Raw genomic sequence first — 25,397 nt, 5'->3', positions numbered from 1 at the left:
CAGGAGGGGCAAATGCTGTTGGGATGTAAATTTCTAACCCTAGGAAAAACAGGCAGCTAGAGAACTCACTAGTTCACATGGATTTATCTCAAATATTTTCTAAGAGTGCAATGGGAAGACAAGCATAACGAAAGAGGAATGGCTCCCCCCAGAAACTGCTGTCATTCACACAGTCTTCTCACACTGACATGGGACAGGGCTTTCAATCACACTTGTCCTTCCCCAGGACACACTCCTGTAAAGCAAGAACAGCTCTTTCCTTCCTCCATATCTGAACAATTAAAGCAGGGCCACACCAAGGACAACTTGGCAAGTATCTGTTAAAGGAGTGTTACTAAGAGAGAAAACCAAAGGAAGGGCAGAGCAGAGTTTTACAGGGAAGATATGCAACAGAAGGAGGTACAGAGACAAAGATCAGCAGAGCTACTCAGCAGCAGAAAGTCACTCAACCTGTTCTGGGCCCAGGAGCCGCCATCTGCAACAACTCTCACTCCACCCTGAGCCAGCCCTTGACAGTTCCTACCTACACTTGTGAAACTGGCCCAGAGCCTTTTCTTTCTCTACCCTGCTCACTGCACCAAGCAGAATGCCTGGGCTTTAAATCCTAGTTGTGTAATATGCAAATTGAGAATTTCTGACTTACTCTGAGTTACCAGTAATAAATACCAATCACCATTACTAAACTTTTATTGACTTCCTTATTTGTCTACTAGGCAGTGAGCCCAGGGCCTTTCTGCAACTCTATTAGATATGTATGGTTAATTCAAATTTCAGACACATATAGTACTGAGAGGACATGTTGGTACCTTAGTGGCCAGCGGTGGAATGTGGACACTCCACAGAAGAAAATTCAGAAAAATGAGCAATCTAAGGAAACACTGGTGCATTGAATAGTCACAGTGTTTCACGATACTAAGGAGACAGCTTTAAAAACACTGTAAGTGAATCACAAAACACATGGAAAAAGCAGCAGATGAAGGTCAATTAGAAGGGATGGCACAAAGGTCAGGTTCACAAGGCTAATACCTGTCTGCTGTTTGCTAATCCTCTGCCTAACTCCAGTTCCATGGCTTGTACTATGACTGAGCTGTCATATAACGAGAAGCGAGTTCAAACTTTTCTTCAAAGTATAAACAGAAAACAGTGATGTGGCTGGTGCTGTTTCTTCCAACTCCAAATGCTCGAAATCTATGAGAACTTTCTACATGGATGTGGTCATGCTTTTTCACTCAACTAAAAAGCTACCTCATAAGAAGAGGGTAATAAAGCTGCTAGACCTCACTCAGCAGTCTATTCACTGGGACTGTTGAGTGAAGAAGGAGGTAATGGTGCTGTCAGAATTTTTTTGTGTGTGGAGCTTGTGAATTTATTTTGTAAGCTTCTAATTAAAAATTTTCAAACAGCATCAACTCCTTGCTAGTATTACCGATGCAACTAAAATTTAGAAAGTCAAATTGCTGCAAAACTTTGTTTCTTTTGAGATATATTTAATATCAAAACTATTTATTGTATAATTTGAAGAACAAGCATCATTTGAAACACCTGTACTTTTCAATTTCTATATTTAAAGAGACAGTTGTTTGGTGGTGATGGAGAACACTTTTAATACCAGCACTTGGGAGGCAGAGACAGGCCAGGTCTCTGAGTTTGAAGCCAGCCTGGTCTACAGAGCGAGTTCCAGGACAGCCAGGGCTACACAGAGAAATCCTGCCTCAAAAAGCCATTTTTAAAAAAAGACAGTGTAGTAATATATAGAAAAATAATTTACATTAGGGAAAGAAAGAGGTTGAATACTGGTTTGTATACATATTAACTATTATAAGGTAGCATCTGTCTTAAATGTTAATCTAAGATTAAATGGCTAATGCATATGATGATCTTAGCTCAGTATCTTAGAAAGACAGCTTACTTCTTTAATATTCCTCCCTTAGTGAATTCTTATGCTACTCTAAAAACAACACAAAGACGGTTTCCAAATATGTTCTTCCTTGTAGTGCAGAAGAAAAATCATAATAAAAGTTCTTAGAAACACAAATATTGTTACAATTAATGTAAACATTCCCAAATGAATAAACAAAAATGAAAGTACTTCTCTATACTATTAAAATAAACAGTAAATATCACACAGCAAGGGAATTTACATTCAAAAATAAAAAACATCACAGCAAAATTCCACAACTAATTTTTGAGGCCTTAGAACAATTCTTTGACAAACTACAGTAAACCAGGCTTCGCATTAGAAAATGAAACGTATGCCAACATTATAGAGTATTTGAAATCTGGAAAAGACCTATTAGTCTTTATTTTAGTACGTCAAAGAGATTTAAATTCTTAAGCAAGTCAGTAAGCTAACTTTATCTTTCAAATACGAAAACTCTTAGATTTTAGAATCAATTTGACAACCAAAAAATATTTTCAGATAACAAAACACATGGGACTAATAAATAATTTATTGTTTCAAAGTCTGGTGTATGTAACGTAATTCCAGTAAAGCAAAAAGGATTTGGAAAGTCCCTTGCGTTCATTGTTACAAGATGAGTTTCCCAGGAAAACAGTGCAAAAAAGCCAAGATAAAGGGAACTTGACTTTAATAGGAGGATTTTAATTCAGAATTATCAACTGAACACCTAATATAACATGAAAACAGACCCTTACTGAATTACCCCCCAAAAAACTAAAGTTCATATTGATTTCAGAGAAAGATTGTTACTGGGGATCATGGGAGGAAACAGTAATTACGAAAAAGAGCCAGAGTCGGTAGGCAATGGGTTATAAAGCTGACTTCTTTTAAAAATGGAGGCAAATTTAGACAAGTTTGACAATATAATACTCTGCCCTACATGTGTTTAAAACAGCCACTCCTTTTCACTCTTCTTCTCCTATAAGCCTGAGCTATTTCAGTCTTTCAAACTATAATAGCAACAGCAGCCACTGGTAAACAGTTGGGAATGGCTTGCATTTCAACCCTTTCAAAGGCTCCTTAAGCTATGGGCAAAGATGTTTATTTAGGACTCAAAGGAGACTGCTGTAGTTAAACACAGAAGAATGGCCAGTCTGTCTCACTACTAACTTCCTATGAAACATTTCTAAACGTATCAGGCAATAGCAGCAAAAATTACTGTATTGTTAAGAGTGGCATTCTCTACAACTCAAGGCAGTAACTACACAGTGAATGTCTTCTGTTTCAACCAGGATGGCAGGCAGGGAACCCTCCTTTCCATACAGTACGAATGGGAGCTGCTCTTTTCACCTGAAATCTCTACTGAGCTTTTTTAATCTCAAATGATAATAAAGACTAGGTTACATTGGTGCAGTCCAGTGTTATGGAGTATCCTTTTAATCTGCTGATAAGTAGATCCAGCCAGGAGAATATTCCCATGTTACTCTCCTCCAGCTGCCCAGGGAACTATATTTTTCTAAGGGAACACTCTTCCCCACCCTCTTGTTACATGAACTTCCTCTCCTCCCCTGACATTCTGACGACCTGAACTAATTTAGCCTGTCATCCCTACATGAATCACAATTGTTTTGTTTACACAAGTATTCATGACTTAAGTCTATTTAAACCACATATATATATTTGAATTTTTAAAATAAATGTAGACACTTGTATCTTATATATTTTGTCTTCCTTTAAAACTGAATCGCAGTATTTATAAAATCTACTGTTAATTAAAACTAGAACTATCTTTATGAGGTGGAAAGAGTTGTCTAAGAAGTCTTTCTTTCATACAAAAAAAAAAGAAAAAAGAAAAGTTCTTAGGTAAAGTTGGAGTCTCCTGAGAGCAAATATGAGAACTGCTTTTCTATGCCCAATGACCAGCACACTAGGGGCTGGACCTCTCTCCACACTGTGATGCCATCATATATTTTATTCAAGTCTCAAATAGTCTGTGGGGACGTTATAGAAAGGCTAACAATCAGATTCTTAAAGATGAATGATAGGTTGGCACGAAAATAGTTTTATTTATTCATTTATTTCTTAATTTGGGTAAAGGGATGGGTGTTGGGTACTTCATCAAAGCACACAGGAGTGAGAGATGCAAATGTATAAGGCGAGGTGGAGAATGCAGTTCTACCACACTGCCCTAGCGGAGTCTATGAGAGATACAAGTGAGAAGCAGATTTAGTAACACAAGGAAGCAGAGACAATACTAAGATGAACAGAGAAGCGAGGGGAAGGAGAATTCACAGCCTAGCCTCAGTCAGGCTATACACTGAGAGACACTCTCTTCTCAGGCCTCCTACCAGACTATGCTATAGCTTATGGAGCTAGTGTCCACAAGTCCTCACTTACTGCCACCCTGTCTGTCTCTGTCCCTGGTTTCTCCTCTTTCCCTTCTCCCAGGTTCTATGGCTAAATACCAGAGCAAACAGTTAACAGTTCTAAGACCCTTCAAAGCCTTCCCTTTGTCTTTATCACTGTGTCCATCCTCCATCTGTCCTGCTGGACATCTGCCATTACCACACTGCATCAGGACACGTTGTTCCGAGGAGCCTTCCTTCAGAACCCGGCCCAGGCATGAGCACCTCCAGGTGGCCTTTCGTCTGAACAGGATCGTGTGCTCCTTGAGCATGTAGCACATTCTATGACTTATCCCAATGAAAACATTTCTGTGTTTCGTAAAGGAAAGAATTACAAATCGCTATCTGTCCTTTAACTGCAAGGCATGAGGTAAAGCTGATGAAAAAGTACATTTTTAAATGAACGCTGACATTTCCCAACTAAATCTTAGTATTAATGGTAGTGTTGACAAACACTAGATCTTAAAACAAAATTATTTCTAAATACTTCATAAAACCACAGTCCAGAAGTTAGAAAGTTACTTGACCTCAATGTTACCTAGGAAAATAAAGAAAATACAAATGAATTTTGTATTCCATAGAAGAGTAAAAAAGATGGGAAAGTGAAAGAACAAACGTCACTCTCTGCTCGTCTCTCCGTCTGGACCGCAGGGAAAAGATCCGTCGCTCTAGCACTCCTCGAAGGAGAACAAGAGGACTCAGCGGAGAAAGCAAGGTGTGTCCTGGCTTCTCTTTGCATCACTATTTTTCCTACCAGATGGGACATAAACCATGGGTGAGGACGACAACATGAACCAAAGCAGCAAGCAAAGTGTTTGCAATCATACACTACTTGGGAAGGTTTCAATTAAAAAGGCCGTCTGTGTGAAAATTAAAGAACCCTATCTTCTAATATTCGCATCTTTCTTTCTCAGAAGTGCCTGCCAGCTAAGTTCTTTCATTTTCTGTTTTCCTCCAGTCACACCCATTGTTTCCAAGAGACAAAACAAACACGACTTCCATGTAACTTTACAGTGGACACCACATTAACACGCCTCAATTTCAGACAGAGAAAAGAGAGAAATACTCGATTTTTTTCCGGCGGCTCTTTCTAGACATTATAATAACTCTGTAAAGCAGGCACTATGTTGCCCCATTTACAAATAAAAAACAAGTAGTTGTTTTTTTTTTAAAAGTTTTTCCAGACTGGGTTTCTCTGTAGCTTTGGAGCCTACTCTGGAACTAGCTTTTGTTAAATGTATTTACTAGGGTTTTCCTCCAGAGGTTAACAATAACATTGAAATTTTTTTCTTCTGAACAATAAATGACAGCATGCTTAAAACAATTGCACACTTTCAAGATGTGAAGTTCATGTTACCAAGTTTGATTATGGTCAGGTGGCTCAGTGGTTAAGAGCACTGCCTGCTCTTCTAAAGGTCCTGAGTTCAATTCCCAGCAACCATATAGTGGCTCACAACCACCTGGAATGTGATCTGGTGCCCTCTTGAGGAAGAGACCTAGCTAGTCTTAGACCATGACACCCAATATGGACAAGTTCAACAGGACCTCCATATATGGGCTGCCCATGCAGGCTTCAGCATTGCCAGAGCATAAATTTCAGTTCATTCACTATTGATAATACAACAATTGAACTACATTGAACTTTCATGTTTATTTCCAACAATCTTTATTACTACTGAATTAAAGAATGAGCATCACAAGCATTTCTGTCTGTCTCACCAATAATAACTATATTAAGCAAATCGTCCTTTAAAAGATACTTTCTAATTCTAGAACACATCTCTACTCATAGTAACATATAAAAAGCCTACTTAAGCAAGGCAGGCAATGGTAACTGGTGCCTTTAATCCCAGAACTAAGGAGGCAAAGCCAAGCGGATCTCTATGAGTTCGAGGCCAGCCTGGTCTACAGAGTTAGTTCCAAGACAGCTAGGGTTGTTACACAGAGAAACCCCGTCTCGGAAAATAAAAAAAATAAAAAATAAAAATTTAAACTTTAATACAGAAATAATAATTTAGCAAAACAGTCAACCAGGGAGAAAAAATAAATATATTCAAATTTAGAATGGGCAACCAAATACACAGAGTCACCACCCAGTACTAATGGCTCACTAGTCTATTTGTCTGTAGAGTCCTTTTAAGCCCAAAGGATGTAACTGGGTTCTAATCTCTACAGAATACTGAACAGTAAGAGAAATGAAAAGTACTCTTTTCAGAGAAAGGCAAGTGTTTTCCGTGAAGGACTCAGCTGTCTCTACTGTGCTTCTGTGCCACCTTTTAAAGTATTCACGAGGAATTCATCTAATCACCAACATCATTGCTACAACAGTAAGTCTTTGCTAGACAGCCGGGCATGGTGTTACAGGTTTGTGATCCCAGCAGGCTAAGGCAGGGGGATCCACAGTTGAAGCCAGGCCTAGACTCCACAGCGAGACCCTGTCTCTTTTTTTTTTTAAAAAAAAAAAAAAAAAAAAGGCAGAGAGGGCTGAGGTATAGCCTTTGAAAGAGCTTTATTAGGCAATTCAGATAAACTCTCTAAACTATGAAAAGTGGGCATGCTAACACAGACCTTGACTGGACTGACTTAAGCATAAAGTGGTGTGCATGAAAAGTCATTCACAAAACAAACAGCCACACAGGCTTACACAGCCTTTCACGTAGTGATGGGGCTAAGGGTGGGGATAGAATCACAAAGTCCCTCTGAAACACAGCCAAGTCAATGTCAAGTTGCAGAACAGGTACCAGGAAGACATGTGAAGTGACAAGAAGAAAACAGGACCTGGCCTAACATTCTTAATCCAAATACTGCAGATACGAGCTGAAAACATTTGATTTTAAAAACAATCCAACTTTGTAACTTTCTAAAATCCTACCTCCATGCTCTTAGTGAAATAAATGTAGAGCTGAACCAGTACAGCTTACAGTAACAGGGTATTAAGCAATCCGGTAAAACAAAACAGAAAATGACTAATAGCTTCAGTCTGGTTCAAGACTACTTTCTCTTTTTTTCTTGTAACTCAATGTGCCTGTTAAATTATTCCAATCTGTCATTCATTAATAGTAGTTACTGGACCTCTGGCAATTTTTTGGGTATTTTTTTTTTTTTAGGATATAGACCAAAGAGGTAGAAAAAGGGTACACCAATATTTTTCAAAATTCAGCTCTTCTAGACCTTTCATTTCCAATCAGATCAAGTTATATGCTAAATGAAATTTGAAGAAGAAAAACAAAAGGCAAAAAAGAACCCTCAGACATGCCACCACTAATGAAAAACAAGAAAGAACAAAAAAGCCATACATAAATTTTTCCATGATTCCAACAGGCCTAATTAAAAAATAACAAATAAGGATGAAAGCGTATGCTCCCCTCTGAAGATGAAGTGCTATCTGCATCTCTATCTGACGCCTTTCACCTCCACGTCACTTTGCTATCCTGGCACAGTGGAAGAGGCTCCAGTGAAGAATGCCCAATTTCCTGATTCTCTCGGCCAAGATAAGCAAGCGCAGTTGGTGTGATCAGTGGAAAGCTCTAGGGCACTTACCCTTTACAGTGGAAAGACCAGAACAAAACCCAGACATTTTACTGCAAAAATGGGATTTTGAAATTATGTATGATCTCATTTTATAGTCAAGAAAATTAAGGACCAGTCTAGTGACGTTCCCCAAATCATACAGTAAGTTAGTAGCAAGTTTATTATTAAAGCCCCATGTGGAGAATTATTGAAATGTGAAGCAGTTTAAAGTCTTACTCAGAATCTAACTTTATTTAGCCAATAGTTACTTAAGAGCACTAGAGTGTAATTTTCTTTACTTGTTAACTGAAATAATGCTATTTTAAAACTGATCTACTTTGACTTAGATAAAAACCATAAACAAATTGAATTTGGTATTTTAAAATAATCACTTCTATTTGTCTGATTATTCTAGTCAGAGAAGTAATTTTGAGTCAAATTTCTCATCATCTAGTGTAGTATTCTTAAATTAGTTTAAGTCACAAACACACAAAAAAATGAATAAATAATTCACCCAATTCTGTGAAAGAAAATTAAAGTCTCTCATCAGTTTATACATTCATATCTACAGTAGAACAAGAGTCAAGTGTGATTCTTCCAGGTTATTACAGAAACACAATGTTTACCTTATTATGTGTTCCAAAACTGGACAAGATATGGAATAACAACTATAGACCAATCCTACCAAATACGAATTCTTTCTTATTCTAAATTTTAAATTTTATTTAATTTCTAAACTTTATTGTATAATAACTGAGTTTTAATTTTGTGATGAAATTACTTTTTAAAAACACACTTCAAAAATTAGTGAATATATAATATTTAAAGCCAAAAAATTTTTAAAAACCAGCACATAAAATTGCTGATAATTTTTTAATTGTGATCTATCTTACTTATACACACACACACACACACACACACACACAGGCATACATGTGTGCACGCATGCTCTGTAGGATCTTGGCTAGACGTCAGAATCTAGCATCAAGGGTCTTTGTCTACAGTTTTTGCACACTGCTAAGAAGAAAAGGCAGTAGTTCACTAGTAAGACGTGAGAGAAGCATGATGTCCTTCCCTCCAGCAGCCTCTCTTTTCATTATCAAAGTCCCTTATCTCTCACACTCGGCTCTAGCAGTTAGAACTTTATAGAAGTTTCTCATGGCTTTTACTCCCATAGAATAAGAAAAATTAACTTATATTTGTAAACATTTAACAACCCCCAAAGCCCTACAGGTTCTAGCTACTTCTGCCCACTTTTTACACTCTGACTTCGCCTTCCTCCTACTGCCTTCATTTACAGTGCTCTGAAGAGCTAATGTCTATCTTGTCCTTCTGCCTCAGTTAACAGGAGCCCCAGGCCCAAAAAGCTAGAACAGCTCTCCTCACCACGGCTTTAAATAACAACCCCTTTGTCTGCACATTCTAAGTCCCCTAAATGCTTTTCCCCCCTTGTTGGTGTTTATTACAATCAAGGTATTATACTCTCAGTTTTCTTGGCTTTAGTCTATTTGCCCACTGACAGTACTATAAGAGAAGAGATTTTTTGGGAGTCTGTTATGTTCACTGCTTTGTTCTCAGCATCTACAATAATACCTGGATTATAGTAAAGTTCAATAAATATTTGTGGAATAAATAAAGAATTCTAAGTTTGGTAAGTAATGCTAACATACCAAATAATGATTCACTGACTGTGTATTTAAAATACTAAATTATACAATATGTTATCATCAAATACAAAGAGTACAAAAAGTATGGTCTTGCTTTCACCAAGTCTAAACAGGGAAGAACTAAAATGCATGGGATAATTAGCCTAACAACAGACAGCACTAGGTGTGACCATTAACTATTTAGGTTTATTTGTAAATGACTCATGAAATTAGCCTGGATAGTTCAGATTGTACCTAGTATACAATTAAATGCAGAAGTGAGTAACATATACCCTTTCCTTCAAGTTCGGGTGTGGGGGGATAGGTTGCAGCAGTAGGAAGATATCACAGACAAGTGTGCTAGTTAGTTTTTAGTCAACTTGACATGCAAACTGGAAAGAAAAATCCCCAATGAAGGAAATGACTCAGTGGTGGTTTGAAAGAAAATGGTCCCCATAGTCTCCTAGAGATGGCATTCATTGAAGTTGAGTCTCTGTGGGAGGCAGTTTGTCAAGGGGTGGGCTTTGAGGTTTCAAATGCTCAAGCCAGGCCCATGTCACTCTCTCTTCCTGCTGCCTGCCAATTTAAATGTAGAACTCTTGGCTTAGCTCCTTTTCCAGTAACATGCCTGCCTGTGTGTTCCCGTCAAGCCAATAATGTACTGAATCTCTGAACTGTAAATCAGCCCCAATTAAATGCTTTCCTTTATGAGAGTTGTCCTGGTAATGGTATCTCTTCAGAGCAAAAAAGTCCTAAGAAAGACGGCCTCCATCGGACTGCTGACAGTGCCACCCTGGCAGGTGGTCCTGTTTGTAGAAGAAAGAGGCTAAGCAGAAAGCCAGCAAGCAGCAGTCCTTCATGGTCTCTGTTTCAGTTCCTGCTTCCAGGCTCTGGCCTTGAGTCTCTGTCCTGACTTCCCCCTGTGATGACTGTAATCTGTGGGCCAAATAAACCCTTCTGTCCTGGAGTTGTTTTTGATCAATGTTTTGTCACAGCAACCGAAAAGCAAGAGATGAAGCTCCAAGCGGGTTTTGTAAACATAATAGCATGTGCATTGGCAGCAAACAGACAAAAAGAATTTGATGAGGCAGCAAAAAGACATGTGAGAAACCTCTGTCAAACAGAATGGGGGGGGGCATTCAGTAATGAGCAATAGTGATCAGAGAACACAGGCCAACCCTACTAAAACGAGAGCATAACCTGAGCAGAGGCCTCAGGTGTGGGCAGAAACCTCACAATAGGCTGCTGCCAGGCCTGTATCCCAGCACACCAAAGCCCGAGAGCTCCCTTCACTGCTCCTAAATATTCACAGCAGCAACTTACTGTGGAACAAAATTAGACTACCTCCTAACCCTCCCTTCCTCTCCTAGCTCCTCCAAGATAGCTACCCACCAAAAACTAACACAGGCAAAACAGGGAAGCAAAGTCCAGTTCCCCAATTCAAGGCAAAAAAAGTAAGCTGCATTTTGTTCCCCAGCTTCCTGCTAGATCCAAGAATGCTGTGGGACAATGGTCATTTATCCTGTCACTTGTATTATTTTTAATAAAATGCTGATTGGCCAGTAACCGGCAGGAAGTATAGGCAGGGCAACCAGGCAGGATGTTGAGGTGGGGCAATGAGAACAGGAGAATTTTGGGAAGAAGGAAACTCAATCTCCAGTTGTGACCCAGCTGCAGAGGAAGCAAGATGTGACTGCCTCGCCAAAAAAGGTACCAAGTCACATGGCCAACATAGACAAAAATTATGGGCTAATATAAGTCATAAGAATTAGTTAATAAGAAGAGACTGCGAGACTGGGCCAATCAGTTTATAATTAATGTAGACCTCTGTGATTCTTTGGGACTGAATGACTGCAGAACCAGGCAGGACAGAAACCTCACACTCTAATTCTAGGAAAATAGGACTAAGGTTAATCTGCACAGAATATTCCATATTCACAAAGAAAACTTTATAAATAGGAGTCCTAATGCAAAAGTATTATTGTGGGTAATTTAAGTATGGAAGAGGAATTCAGAACATCCTGACTGTTCAGAAAAAGCAGTTAATGACAATACTCAAGTTCAGAATATTTGCTGGGATACAAGAAAAAGAACTGAAAAAGAGACGGGCTGTAGTAGGAGAGACTCAATGACAATTTTTCAGTGTTGTATTTTCTCTTTAAAAAGTCAAAGCACTTTTTTCAGTAGAACTGCCAATGTTATGTCATACATTTTGAAAAATATCCATAGTAGGGCTGGAGAGATAGTTTTGTCAACAAAGTGATTGACAGACAAACCAAAGGACCTAGCTGACCCTCCGAACTCATGAAAAAAGCCAGGAGTGATGGCCCATACTTCTAATCCCAGCACTGGGGAGGTAAAAACATGCAGGTTTGTCCCTAGAACTCCCTAACAGAACAGCTAGGTCTAACAAATGAGTACCAAGACAACGAAAACTACAAAGAACAAGGTAGGTGGAACCTGAGAGCCGAGGTGAATCTAACTTACTTACTTACACACACGTACAACAGAGAGAGAGACACACACATGCACACATTAATATCATAAAGGGCTCCTATTATATAATAAGTTCAGAAACATGAAGAAAATTACAATTAATTAAAACAGAAATCTAAAATTCTTATATTCTGAGTCCCTGAATCTCAATGTTGGAAAAAGAAAAATAAGATTCAACAGAACAGAACCCCCAATGTTTATAATATTGAGTTGGTTTTATGTTAGTCAGATTTTGTGCTTCAGTAGCTTTATTAGAGTTAGTAGCAGACGGCTGGAGTTGGAAATGCATCCAAACAGGGTAACATCTGGTTTTCATCTATTCTTATGAGACTCAGTGTTTTCAAAAGAAAATAAAATAGTGAATCCTGGTTTATAAAAATAAGGACTCTAGTGTCTGGATTATAAAATAAAGAGGACAATGTGAAAACAGGAATGCTGGTATTAAAAAAATGATCAAAGCCCACAAAAGAGCTTATGCAGCTATATGGATTCAGTTTTAGGGTGTACGGAGCACCCATCATCATATGTATTTGTTTTATATTCTTGACATCTCAGACAACTACTGTTGTTTCCCTTCAAAATCAAACTTGGCAAAAATGCCTATAAAGAAAAATGTGTATCTTCATTTAATCAGTAATAATGCTTATGTTGCATGCTTCTACAGACAAGCAGTATGGAAACACTAGCATTAGACTGGTTTCATCATTCACCGATCATCTTTCCATGCATTAAAATGTACAGCTATCAAAAATTTATGTATGTATAACTGCTGATTCAGTGGCAGCACTGAAAAAAAAATTCTTCAACTTACAAAAACACAAAGGTTCAGTTGGTTAGACAATCATAACACAACAAACTAGATCTATAAATCTAAGTAACTATAAGTACTAGAAATTTTCCCTGATGCCAGGTGGGAGGGTGGGTCCTGCCTCCCCGAAATGATGGGAGGTGAAGTTGTTTCAGAGGAAGGTATGCTATCAACCACTTAGGGAGGGCTAGGGGGTAAATAATCAAAATATATCGTATGTATGCATGAATTCTCAAAGAATAAAAATACCATCATTTCTTAATAGAAATCATTAAAACCAGGACTTTATGACCTGGTAATAATCAGGCTCCATCCTTATACATAAAGTTCAAAGCTGATTCTCCTTCATGCTAAGCCAGAGATACTGCATTAACTCGCACATTAAATATGTGACAATAACAGGGAGCTCAACTGCATACACCTCTGATCCTCGTATCCACGTCTGATTCAGTGTGGCAACACTGCTTTTAACAAGCACTGTGATACAGTGATTGCAAAGCAGGCCCATTGTTGGGATTCTCAAAACAGTGGCTTATTATCATCAGTAAGAGTACAATTTATTGTTGCGGACAAAAGAATTTAACGACAACAAAAAGTCGTAAATTTAGAAGTCCAGTCTTAATAATAAAGGCAAAAAGACACTAGAGAAAGTCAAACCATATCATAGAAGGCCCTACCCTAATATACTGCTCAGAATAAGAAATATTTATTCCACAGTAAGAATTAACCTGAGCCCTACTGAAAGTTTTTAAGAATTCTTGAATTCTCGAAACCATGCAAGCAATGTTCATGAAGATATGGATGATATGAAAAGTGCCTCAAAGTTTTCATCAATTTACATGCTGCAAGAATATCTAATTTAAGAGCCACTATACTTTTTATTTATTTACCAAAAACAGCAGTATAGAAACTGCTTCTTGCACAGCATGAATCAAACATACAGAAATAGTTTCTCAGGGTTGAGTTCTCCCTCAGCAACAAAATTCATCTTACCTTTGCAGAGTCATATTCAAAGAGCCTGTACAGCCCTTAATCTTGTTCTGGGCTTCAAGATGAGTCATCCCATGTGCACTAATTCCATCAATGCTGAGGACCACATCGCCTATTCTCACATGCGCCTGTGATGCCTTGCCACCATCTTTCAGCTGCAATAAATAAACCCTATTAGAAACATCACTGTTTAAAACACAAGAACACTAATGTAGATAAAATTACACTTTGTGAATACAACAAAAACCTGTATTAATATATTATTAGAGCAACATAAAATTATCTTGCTTGATAAAAAGAAGTTAAATGGAAATGACTGTCAAGCTTTTTCTTAAATTCTTTATTAAAAACCAATATTCTGAAAAATGGTCTCCTATAATTTTGTTATTTTCTACGCAACAGTAGTGTGTGATGGTTAAGAAACAGAAAGAGAAGCAAAGTATCCATGAAAATTTCGTGTTACAGCAAAAGAAAAGGAATAAACTCTAAAACAAAGTATTAATTTTAAACCTCAGTTTTGAAAACTCTTTAAACTGTTGCATTTCTGTTTGCACACACTCATGAAAGGAGGATCTTGGCATCCTCCTTCTCCTGAGTCCAGCTTACATCCGCATCTGCGGATTAACTTCTGTTAGATCACAGGCCCAAATATCTTTTCTACTGGGTGTGCTTCCTGCTCTAGGCATCTAACAGAAAGGAGAGGAAATGCATTGATTTGAGACTGCCAGACTTTTTTGCGTATAACAATCCTTAACATCCAGTGTTTCTTTGGATACTCAATAAAAACATCTGAATGTTTACATCATTTAGTTCGATCTCCTACAAGCTGCAAATATATGTGTTTCACTGCCTCTGGAAAGTAAATATAAAACTACAATATGTAGAAAAACAATGCAGTTTTCATAATAGATGGAAATATGAAACAAATACAAACAAAAGGAACCATTCTAACAATGACAAACTCAGCATTCATTAGCCTAAGCAGATTATTATGATTATTACATTATATAGGTGGCTAAAGATAGATGGACCATATCAAAATCAAAAAGTAAGATGTTTTAGCGATCCTATTTGAGACAATAAAAATTTGCAATAAATAGAAATGACAACTACATAACACTATGAGTACTATTAATACAGCCTAATTGTACACTTGAAAATACTTAAGTAGCTAGCTCTTAAGTTACAAATATTTTCCCATCATCATAGTATATTTTTATTGATTTTTATTGAGCTTTACATTTTTCTCTGCCCTCCTCCCTGCCTCTCCCAAAGTCCCTATGCTCCCAATTTACTCAGGAGATCTTGTCTTTTTCTACTACCCATGTAGATTACATCTATGAATGTCTCTCTTAGAGTCCTCATTGTTGTCTAGGCTTAAAAAGAAATTTTAATAAAAAGATACTAATTAAAACAAAGAAAGAAAACAAAACAAACTCTTAATTTACTAAATTAGAACTGAGTGCAATACTACATAATTTGGGGCAAAGGAATAAATACAGAACATTATGTTCGTTTAGGTTTTCAATATTATCTTCCTTAAGACAGACATATCCCACTATACAAAAGTAATCATTTAGATCTAAAATTCAAGAAAACAGTGCTGAGTAATAAAATGACAAACATGACATTTCATCCCAACCCAGACTTTCAGTAAGCATGCATTCTACTAACATTGATTTCACTGTGCTAAATAATATGCAAGCTAATGTAATGTATTTCCTTTTATTAATTTAAATATAAAAGAAAACATTTACCCAAGAGTAGAAAATATATTAACTGTTCATCTCAACTGCATAAAACTAGATTATAGAAACTGTGAGGCACATTTACACAGGAAACAGTTGCTGAGACCAACCATGCCATTACTTTGTATGTGATTATTTTTAAAAATAATTTGCTTATTTTTATTTTATATACATTGATGTTTTGCCTCGAAGTATGTATGCGGGAACCAGTTTCCCTGGAACTGAAGTTACAGACAGATTTGAGCTGTCATGTGGGTGCTTGAGGATTGAACCTACGTCCTCTCAAAGAGCAGCCAGTGTTCTTAACTGCTGAGCCATTTTCCCCGCTCCTGTGTATGTGATTTGGGGAGGTCAATTCACACATTTAAAGGATTGTTACACGATTACATGATAACAACTCGGTAAATGCTAGTTGTTACTATTCCCTAGACCTCAGATTGCTGTCACGAAAACTGTGGAAATTACATAAATGATGATATGCAACCTACCATTACAAAGTTACAGGTCTCATCACAAAGTAAAAATTAGCCCAAAATACAAAGGGACAGCTAATCCCTATTAAAATAAGCAAATACATTAAAATTCGTAATACAGATAATGAAGGCAACCATACATTAAACAGCTCATCCTATACTTCATTTTGGTCAAGAGGCACAAGCAAACAAGTAAAATAAACAAACAGAAATATATATTCACCTTAATTACCTCAGCATCCTCACATGCAGAAATCTTAAAACATAAGTAGGGAAGCCTGTGGCACTTGTTTTAAATATGGTAAACAGAAACAATTTAAATACTTTCTTTCCAGCACTTATATAAAGGAAAGACATGATGCAGAAAGAATATAATGTCAAAACAGGATCAATAAAAGTTTTATACACCCTGGCTCCATATGCCTACTATTTGTTGAGTTCCTAGCGTAGTCTCAAAATGTTCATAACTAACTTTCCAGCATTCTCTCAGAACTGTCTTTATCTTGCCCTTACCTTTAGGTTATGGAACAGAAAAATCTCATACAGCTTCATGAATTCTGTCTCTTTCTTGAGTACCACACGTAGGAAAATAACTAAATGTGGTCAGTCCTACTCTTTTCCTCTTCTGACCACACCCCAATCATCTTTCACCTCAATCTTACCTATTATCTAGTTACACATTTCCAAAATGGTGGTTGCTGAAGTTTAAATATGGTATGAATGTGCCCCCAAAGATCTATGTGCTGAGATTTAATCTTCATTGTAAAGTACTTAAGAAACTTAATCTGACTATGATGTTAGAAGGTGAGCCCTTTGTGATTAGTATTCAATATGGTCATTAGGATAGGGTTCCCATTATAAAATCCTGGTGACTATAAAATGAACAGAAATGGAGTCTGCCCAGCCACTCCTTCCTTCCCAAGTGACATCCTCTCTGTACACCATGGGGGTTTATTAGAAAGAATGCTATAACCACATGTGGTCCTTTAAAGCTGGACTTCCAGAATGGTAATCCTAAATAAAATTGTTCTTTATATAGCTCACACACTGTCACAGCACTATTGGCAAAAGGAAAATGAACTGGCAAGTTCTGGAGGGAAACTACGAGCGCAGGTAATAATAGCCTGAAATGTTTGGGTGCTCGGGGGGTGTCAAAGGCTAACAACTATTTCTGGGACTGGGTCTTTATTTGTTATCCTCTGTTGTCCCATCCTAATCCTTATAATTCATTTTAATTCTTTATGTACGTGTGCATATATCTTAGGAAGCATCTACAGTAGTAGGTTTTCATATGGCTTCTCTGAAAAGTCTTTAGCATCACTTATCCCTCCCAGTTTCCATCTTCTAACCTACCCTCCCCTCCCCAACCCCAATTTATCCCTCCCTGTCCATAATTTCCGTTTAAGACCTTACACCAGTGCCTTCTCCTTCCCTTCATGACCCCTAGTGATATCCTGACCTCTGGGAGTATTCCAAATGAAAAGCACATACCTAACATTCATAAAAGAAAGAAAACTTACAATGTTTATCTTTCTAGGCCTGGATTATCTCAGTCAGGATTTTCTCCAGGTTCACCTTTTTACGCACTAATTTTACTTTCCTTACTAGCTGAGAAGTAACTGTAAATATGCCATATTTTCATTTTCTATTCACCAGTTAGGGAACAGCTAGGGTCACTCACTATTTATACAGTTCATCTTTTACAACACGTGAAAAAGTCTGAATAGCTACATTTATTTGAAGTAGCAACTATTTCCTGTCACCAGTATACCCTGTGTGTGTTATACAGCAGTCGCCCATCCTCTGTAAAGACAGAATGTGTAGGAATAAACAGCCATCAGAGGTTCCTGAGTCAAGCTCAGTATAAATCAAACTAACGACAGAGAAATGCTTCTCCCTTTACTCTTTCTATACATCCGTCAGCACTATTAGCTGACGGATGTATAGACTTAGTTGTAGCTATGTGTTTCTTTAAAGATTCTTCCCTATCTGGTCTCACTGGGGTTGCTAGCTAATGTGGCTGCACACATTGGGACTAGCTCTGAATTCAATCTTGTTTGCCAACACTGAAAAGGAGACAACGTAGGACACTGTGTGCTAAGAAATCAGTATCTTAGAGGGTAAGGGTCGATCATCACTACACTATAGAAATAGCTGCATTTTAACTCATTATCTGTAATTATGCATTACATTTTCCTCTTAAAAAGAAATGCAGACTTCACTAAGTAGAGAACAGAGACGGCCTGAGGCATGTGAAAAACAGAATGAGAGCCTTGGGCTTCCCCCAGCTCATCTTATTTCACTGGAAATACCCAACAGTAATCCTTCCTCCAGCACTGTAGGAGGTAGTTCATCCAGTCTCGTGTCTTTTACTGTTCTAAGTAAGGAGGGAGTCATAAAGCAAATAGTACTATGTACTGAACATCAACTGTACATCAACTGTGAGAAACTTCAGGACACCCTTCAATATTCTTTATTATCGTCAGGTACTCTTGATCTGTTCTACAGCTGAGAAAAAGAGCTTCCAACTGGTTGAAGGACTTGGTACATTCATACATTATTGAGCACAGGCTTTGAAGAGAGACAATAAAGAGTCCATATTCACACTCTTTGCTGGTTGTGTCACCTGGCCTAACCTCTAAGCTCCAGCTATCTTTGAAAATGATTGAGTAAAATTTTGCATGCCTCATGGAGCCACTTACTGACAATCATAATGCTAATAAATATCAAATCACACAATAAATTTTCTCTATTTTTCTTATAAGTTCATAATGATTAAATCTTATTATTCATATTGGTCAGATCTGCTTTTGTCTTTTCCTTCCCTTCCTAAAAGAAAAGCCAACTATTCCCTTCCTTCACTCATAAGTCTGTTCTGAAATATTCTTTACACTGTGTGAGAATTTGTCACTCTGATTGGTTTAATAAAAAGCGAAACAACCAATAGCTAGGCAAGAGATATAGGCAGGGTTTCTGGACACAGAGAGCTCTGGGAAGAAGGAAGACAGAATCTCTAGCCAAAAGTTAGAGAAACAGGATGGACACTACAGAATAAAGGTAACCAAGCCACGGACAGGAACAGAGATTTAAAAATACAGATTAATTTAAGTCTTAAGAGCTAGTTGGACAAGCCTAAGCTAAGGCCAAGCTGTCATAATTAATAATAAGTCTCTGTGACATTTTTTGTGAGTTGGTGTCCTAATGGAAAAACCTGTCTACAAATGTCTTTCCTGGTCTATTGGAGCATCTTCCTGTCCTGCTTTCTATAACCCAAATTCCATCACCACAGTATGGTGATAACTTATCACGGGCTTCACGTAAGAATTGAGTGCATCAGGGACTGGAGAAATGGCTCAGCGGTTAAGAGCACTGACTGCTCTTCCAAAGGTCCCGGGTTCAGTTCCCAGCACCCACATGGCAGCTCACAACTGTCTGAAAATCCAGTTCCAGGGGATCTGACACCTTGACACCAATGCACATAAAATAAAGATAAATAAATCATAAAAAAGAAAAAAAGAGAATTAAGTGCATCACTGTACCAAGAGGCTAATAGATTCTAAGTGGATGCTGGGGAAGAAGCCTTGAGTAGAAGGTGAGAGAAGGATTAATAGTAAAGCAAAGCATGAAACACTGAGGAGAAAACAAGAGGGTACTTATCACAGAAGGTGAAGAGGGAGCCAGGACAAGGGAAATACACCCAGGGACAGGAAACACACCTAGCCTTGTCTCTCAATATGCATCCACAGACACATATACAAACTATGTAAGTTAAACAGAAGTCCTTCACATCTTGATAGATGCTGGAAAAATAACATGCATGGCTATAATTAGTATAATTTAGAGCCAATGTTTCCACAGCTATATTTATAGCATTAAAGTTACGTAGCTTTTTAATTTATTTATGAATTTTACTTAATTAAAAATTTTACGTAAGAACCTAATTAAAATTAAAAACTGCAAGTACCTAAACTTTAGTTTTCTTACAAACACATGGTTCCAGTAGTGTTTTGTCCACAAACTGTTTAAGGAAAGAGCAAAAAGCAGCACTGCATCTTTTTAAAATTAAAATGAAATAAAACACCTGCGACAGGCAAACTACCAAGACAAGATGGATCTCCCACAGATGCAGGTTAAAAGACTCTCTTACCCCTAAAAAGTTCCTCATGACTTCTGAAGTGACACTGCCCTGTCACCCCTACCCAGCTGGAGCTGCCAACACTGGAGGACACCTTCCTTCCTCACAGAAACAGAGCTTCCCCTTTAAAAACCCTAACAATCCACTCTGAGCTCAGACCATCCAGTCTACCTCCCAAGAGTCCTCTTGACAGTGACCATCTACTCAGCTGCTTAACTGTGCAAGGCCTGGCTACAGTAGAGACTCGGTCTTATAACTCTCTAATAAAATTTACCTTTCCAAATTGAAAGACATGCTCAACAAACAAGTAAAAACCTTTATTCCTTCAACTGGAAACTGAGTAACAGTTTAAAAATCAGAAAATACCAGCACAAATACGATATACTGAAAATATGTAAGCCCAAGTTCACCGTAGAAATCAGCTTTAAAATAGACATAACAGCACTTCGACTTCAGAATTTCAGTAAACACAGCAGTTATTGTTAGTCTGAAGCAAACTTATTTTGGGAAGTGGTCTGTAATGAAGACAGCATGTAGGCTAACAAATGGGAGACATATACCTACATAATGAGACATTACCAAGCCCAAGCTTTCTGCCTTCTGCATATTTTCAACAAATTCGGAATGCTTGGAAACACATGACCCTAGCACCACCAGTATGGCAGGAATGCCAACAACTCAGTAAACGTAAAAAAGGAACAATAAATATGATAGTTCCAGAAAGGAACGCTAGTTTCCCATGTCAAAAAACCATGAGAACCAAACCATGGGAAAATAAAAGCTAGTGTTTTTCTAATGAAATTATGAAAACCATATTTGAGGGGCGAGGGGGAGGTAAAAAGCTCTATCTATCTGATGAATAGAATTTTCTTGAGGCAAAGAAATGGAAAATTCAGTATTTTAAAACTAATTAAAAAGTAAGGTTTAATTTTGTTTTAAAACGTATTTCTCAATATGTACTATATCTCTTACAGAATTTAAAAATTGAATCCAAAAACATGGGTCTACGGTGGAAACTTTCTAGAACATGTCTCCAGTGCATTTCCCAGGGCTATACTATAATGTAGTTTGTTTCATCGACAACTCTCAAAAGCATACAAGAATGTAAAAAGCCATTATTTATACCTGAGAACTTGTTTTCTTGCCAGTGATGAGTGAACGCCACCCTATCATCAATATCACAAATAAAATGCCAGGTGTTTTATTAGCAGTTAGAGGCTAAAAAGCCAAAAAGAAGCAATGTAAAAAGTAAGCGAATAAATAAAAGATCATTAAGTATTTCTTTAAAAAGAATTCACTGAGGTTTTTCTCAGATCCCAACCTGCTTGCTGTCACTCTAATCCTTATTAATCTATCTTACACTATTACAGTAGACTACTTCATGTCCGTCTTATGTTGTTGTATAATGGCAATACATAAAGTAGTCTTCAAACGCTGCTAAAGGATATTTTAAAATGACTGTCACTGGTTTGGAAGCTGTGATGGAGTGGCTGTGGTTTACATACTGGAAGCACTGCTGGCACACTGTCCTCAAAGGGCTTCCTGTGAACCCTCAGATTCCACAAGAACAAGTTTAGAGCAAGGCTGGGCACAGCCACCCCCTTCCCATCTTGTCACATGACTTCCTACTACATACTTACTCAGCCCATGATGCCATCTACCACACGGCTACCCAGACAAGAAGGCCTTCACTAAGAATGGAGCCTAATCCTGAACTTTCATTCTCCAAAACTAATCCAACTCTGCTAATATTGGCTTAGCAAAAGGACTATATTTCCCTTCATTTGTTGAAATAGTTTCTTAATCTATCTACCAACCCCCAAAAAATAGAAGCATGCAAAGGTTCACTTTATTTTATATTCTACAAATTTGGGCTCAAAGATTTAATGTGTTTCAAGACTATGAGCTAAATCAAATTCTTACCTTTATAAAAATACCCCAAACCAAAAATCTTGTTACAGCAATAGAAAGTTGTCTGATTGTATCCCTTTAAAGCTTGAGTTTGCTTTGTATTTGATGCCTTTTTCTTTAAAAAAAAAAAAGTTTTGGCTTTTTATAGGTTGGAGCAGAAGAAAGGCCAAAGCTAACCAAGCAATCCCTGACATCCTCACTGAATTAAAAAAAAAAAAAAATGAGACTCTGACTCATGTAAGCACTTTAACTATGGGTTCTGTCTTTTGGTTTGTGAGTCAAACTGTAAGCAACTTTACCCAAAAGTTAGGGGAAAATACTTTATATGGAAACAGTAAAGAGAATACCTCAAAGTATGTGTCATTATGAATTACAAACCGAACAGAGGTGAGCCAGTGCTTACGTCTCTAGCCTTATGCAGTTCCTGAACCACCTAATTCAAACACAAGACCTATGTATGCTATTACCAGCTCACTAGACACCACTTCTTATTCTATCCCACCACATCCAAATAAAACACAAACGTCTTAAGCTGTGCTTTACTACTGAAATGCCGCATTAATAGTTGTGTTTTATAGCCAATTTGTGCATCTATGCCCAAAGATTTTTGCAATTAGTATGTAAATATCAGTCTACCAAAAATGTAAAGATTTGGTTGTTTGTAAGCAGAATGCATCCACTAACATCTCATAACTAAGTAAACCTGTCACAAATAGAAAAACCAGTGTTCCTATCTGGAATAATTAGAGAAAAGAATTTAAGAAAAATCAAAACCAAAGTCACAACTAACATAACTTAAAAGGTTAAACAGAATTAATAAATCCCAGTTTGCCCTGGAACAGATTAAAAAGAATTAAGACTTCCTCCTTCATCCACCAAGTTCTGTTCACAGGTCATCTGAAAACGCACGCAAGCATATACATATTTTCCAAATAGTGAAACTTTCCCCAAATTCTCAAAGCATGTACAATTCCAAAACTGAAGAACTTATGATTTAATGAAATCTTAGAACAGAGTTTTTCAAAGTGTGGCTCCTAACCACTAGTACCAGCATATTGGTAGAGCAAGGAGAAAATTCCCCATAACCCATAAGCAAACCATCTTCAGATGTCTCAAGATAAAACTCCATTGATGTCAGGAAAATTTAAGAATGCTAAAAGAAGAATAAATATTTATTTTTAACGGTGAAAAAAGATTTTCTCATGAAATAAGAGATAAGCACAGCTTTAAAAATATCTTAAATTTCTAAAACTACAGTCTTAATAACATAAATATCTAATAACTATTCCAATAAAGCTATGCATTCAATCCTGAGAACAAACATTCAAGGACACTGCCCTTTCTCTCACCTGCTGTTTTATACAATCTCAATTTAAACTCAGTCCAGGTAAAGAAAAAACAAACAAAAGATAAACAGATGACAGACAGATAAAAAGAGAAACAGAGCTGGGCAGTTGTGGCTCCTTTAATCCCAGCACTCAGGAAGTAAAGGTAGGGGGATCTCTGTGAGTTCAAGGCCAGCCTGGTCTACAAGAGTGAGTTCCAGGGCAAGTTCCAAAGTTACAGAGAAACCCTGTCTCGAAAAACCAAGAGAGAGCGAGAGCGAGAGCGAGGGGTGGGGGGGAGAGTAAGGAAGGAATGGCGCAAAACAGAATAGAGAAAGGCTACAGAAAGAACTAAGATATTCTAAAATTGAGTCTTTGGGAGCTAGGGAGATGTCTTAATTCTTAATTGGCAAAAAGGGTTGCTGCACAAGTGTGAGAAACTGAGTTCAGATCCCCAGCTCCCAGTGAAAAGCCAGCCATGGTGGCAAGCATCTTAGTAGCAAGTGGGAGGTGGGGGGCCACATAAGCAAATCCCTAAAGTTTGTTAGGCAGGCAGTCTAGCCAAATCAGTGAGCTCCAAGTTCAGTGAGAGACTATTGCAATAATTTAAGGAGTTGGAGTTAGCTGTCAGACATAGGTTTCATTCTTTGAGAAAATGGTTGATGTGAACATTAACCATACCACACTACACAAACTACCTTCATGTACGAGTGTAGCTCTGCAGAAAGAGAAGACTAATATACAGTTACAGTCTTTAAAGTCTGAGTAGGAATAATGGGCAGAAAAAATATATACGTCCCTACCCACTGACTAAATAATCACCAGGCAGTATATTAGATAGTTTTTTACTTCTACACTTTCCATTTCTGCATTAAAGTGACAGGGATCAGATAGAAAAAGGTTTTAAAGAACTCATTTTTAGAATGTTAGTTTACCCTTTTAGTTCACAAATTAACATTATGCTAATATCTCTTTAATAAACATAGAAGGTTAAACATTAAGATTGTATTTCTAAGAAAATACACCCAGTAACCCATTGGTTACTTATTATTCTCAGCTGGTCATTCTCATTAAGTTTATTCCTGGATAAGCAAGACAGAAAGAAGAGAGAATAGCAAACTTTCATTCAAGTTTGGAAACTCACATTCCAGAAGCAGAAGACTGTATTTTATCATTTCTCCAGCTATCTATGCAATATTACAGGACCAAGACACAGACTAACATGCTGAGACATACAGCTTATTACTCAGAAATACTCAGATGGGAAACAGACTCCACAAAATGTTTCTAAGTCAATAGCACATTTTATGGAATAAAAATGGCTCTAGTCCAAAGCCACTAGAATAATAACAAATTTTCACTAACTGTTCTCTAGGGAGATAGGGCAAATTTCAGACTAGGGGAAGGGTGCTACTCTGAGGCACGCTCCACTCCCAGATTTCAGAGGTAGAAAATGGTAGGTTTTGGTTTTTGGGTTTTTTTTTTTTCAAATAAGCATTACATTTCTTGTGTTTTGTTTTCATTGGAACAAATGAAAGAGGAAAGTACTGGGCATCATATTTTCCATTGAAACCATCTGCAAACCAAAGTCATCTCCTTGAATGGATATAAAAACAAAAAGTTGACACCATGGCCCAACCCTAACTCAAATCAATTTTTGATATATTCATCTTTTTTCATTCAAAAGTGTAAAACTATATTGCAATGGTTAAATTGTGTTGATAATTTGACTAAATTAAGATATTATTAACATGTCCTAGATGTCGCCATGAGAGTTCCCAAGACAAAGGATGGGGTTATCTGGAATGAAAAGGGGAAGAAACCAGCAAGTACAGGCAGATTCATTCCTCTGGCCCCTTATTCCTGCTACTACAATGTTCTGCCCCCATCCCTTTCTGCCACCAGGATGTTTTGCCTCACCACAGGCCCAGAAGCAACAAAGTAAAAAAAACTATGTACTGAAATCTCTGAAGCAGTAGGTCAAAATAAACCCCATGTTTAAATATCAAGTATTTGGTCACAGAGATTAAAAAAAAAAGTGGACTAACAC

The 25,397-nt window shown here is 37.5% G+C and overlaps 1 protein-coding gene across 8 annotated transcripts in view; it reads right to left on the bottom strand.

Moving 5' to 3' along the window:
* The window catches only part of Pdlim5 (PDZ and LIM domain 5), a 166,298-nt gene that overhangs the window by 105,863 nt on the left and 35,038 nt on the right, over positions 1–25,397 (bottom strand). For all 8 annotated transcript variants that reach the window (XM_085677620.2, XM_085677621.2, XM_085677622.2 and 5 more), the window contains exon 3: positions 13,759–13,910. In XM_085677620.2, the coding sequence (XP_085533746.1) occupies positions 13,759–13,910 (152 nt within the window). The remainder of the gene's footprint in view (positions 1–13,758; positions 13,911–25,397) is intronic.

Source organism: Myodes glareolus, chromosome 17, assembly GCF_982192425.1.
Source record: "Myodes glareolus chromosome 17, mMyoGla1.1, whole genome shotgun sequence".
Lineage (NCBI taxonomy): Eukaryota > Metazoa > Chordata > Mammalia > Rodentia > Cricetidae > Myodes > Myodes glareolus.
Note: the sequence above shows the minus strand (reverse complement) of the source record. Positions and strands in the feature narration are given on the sequence as shown.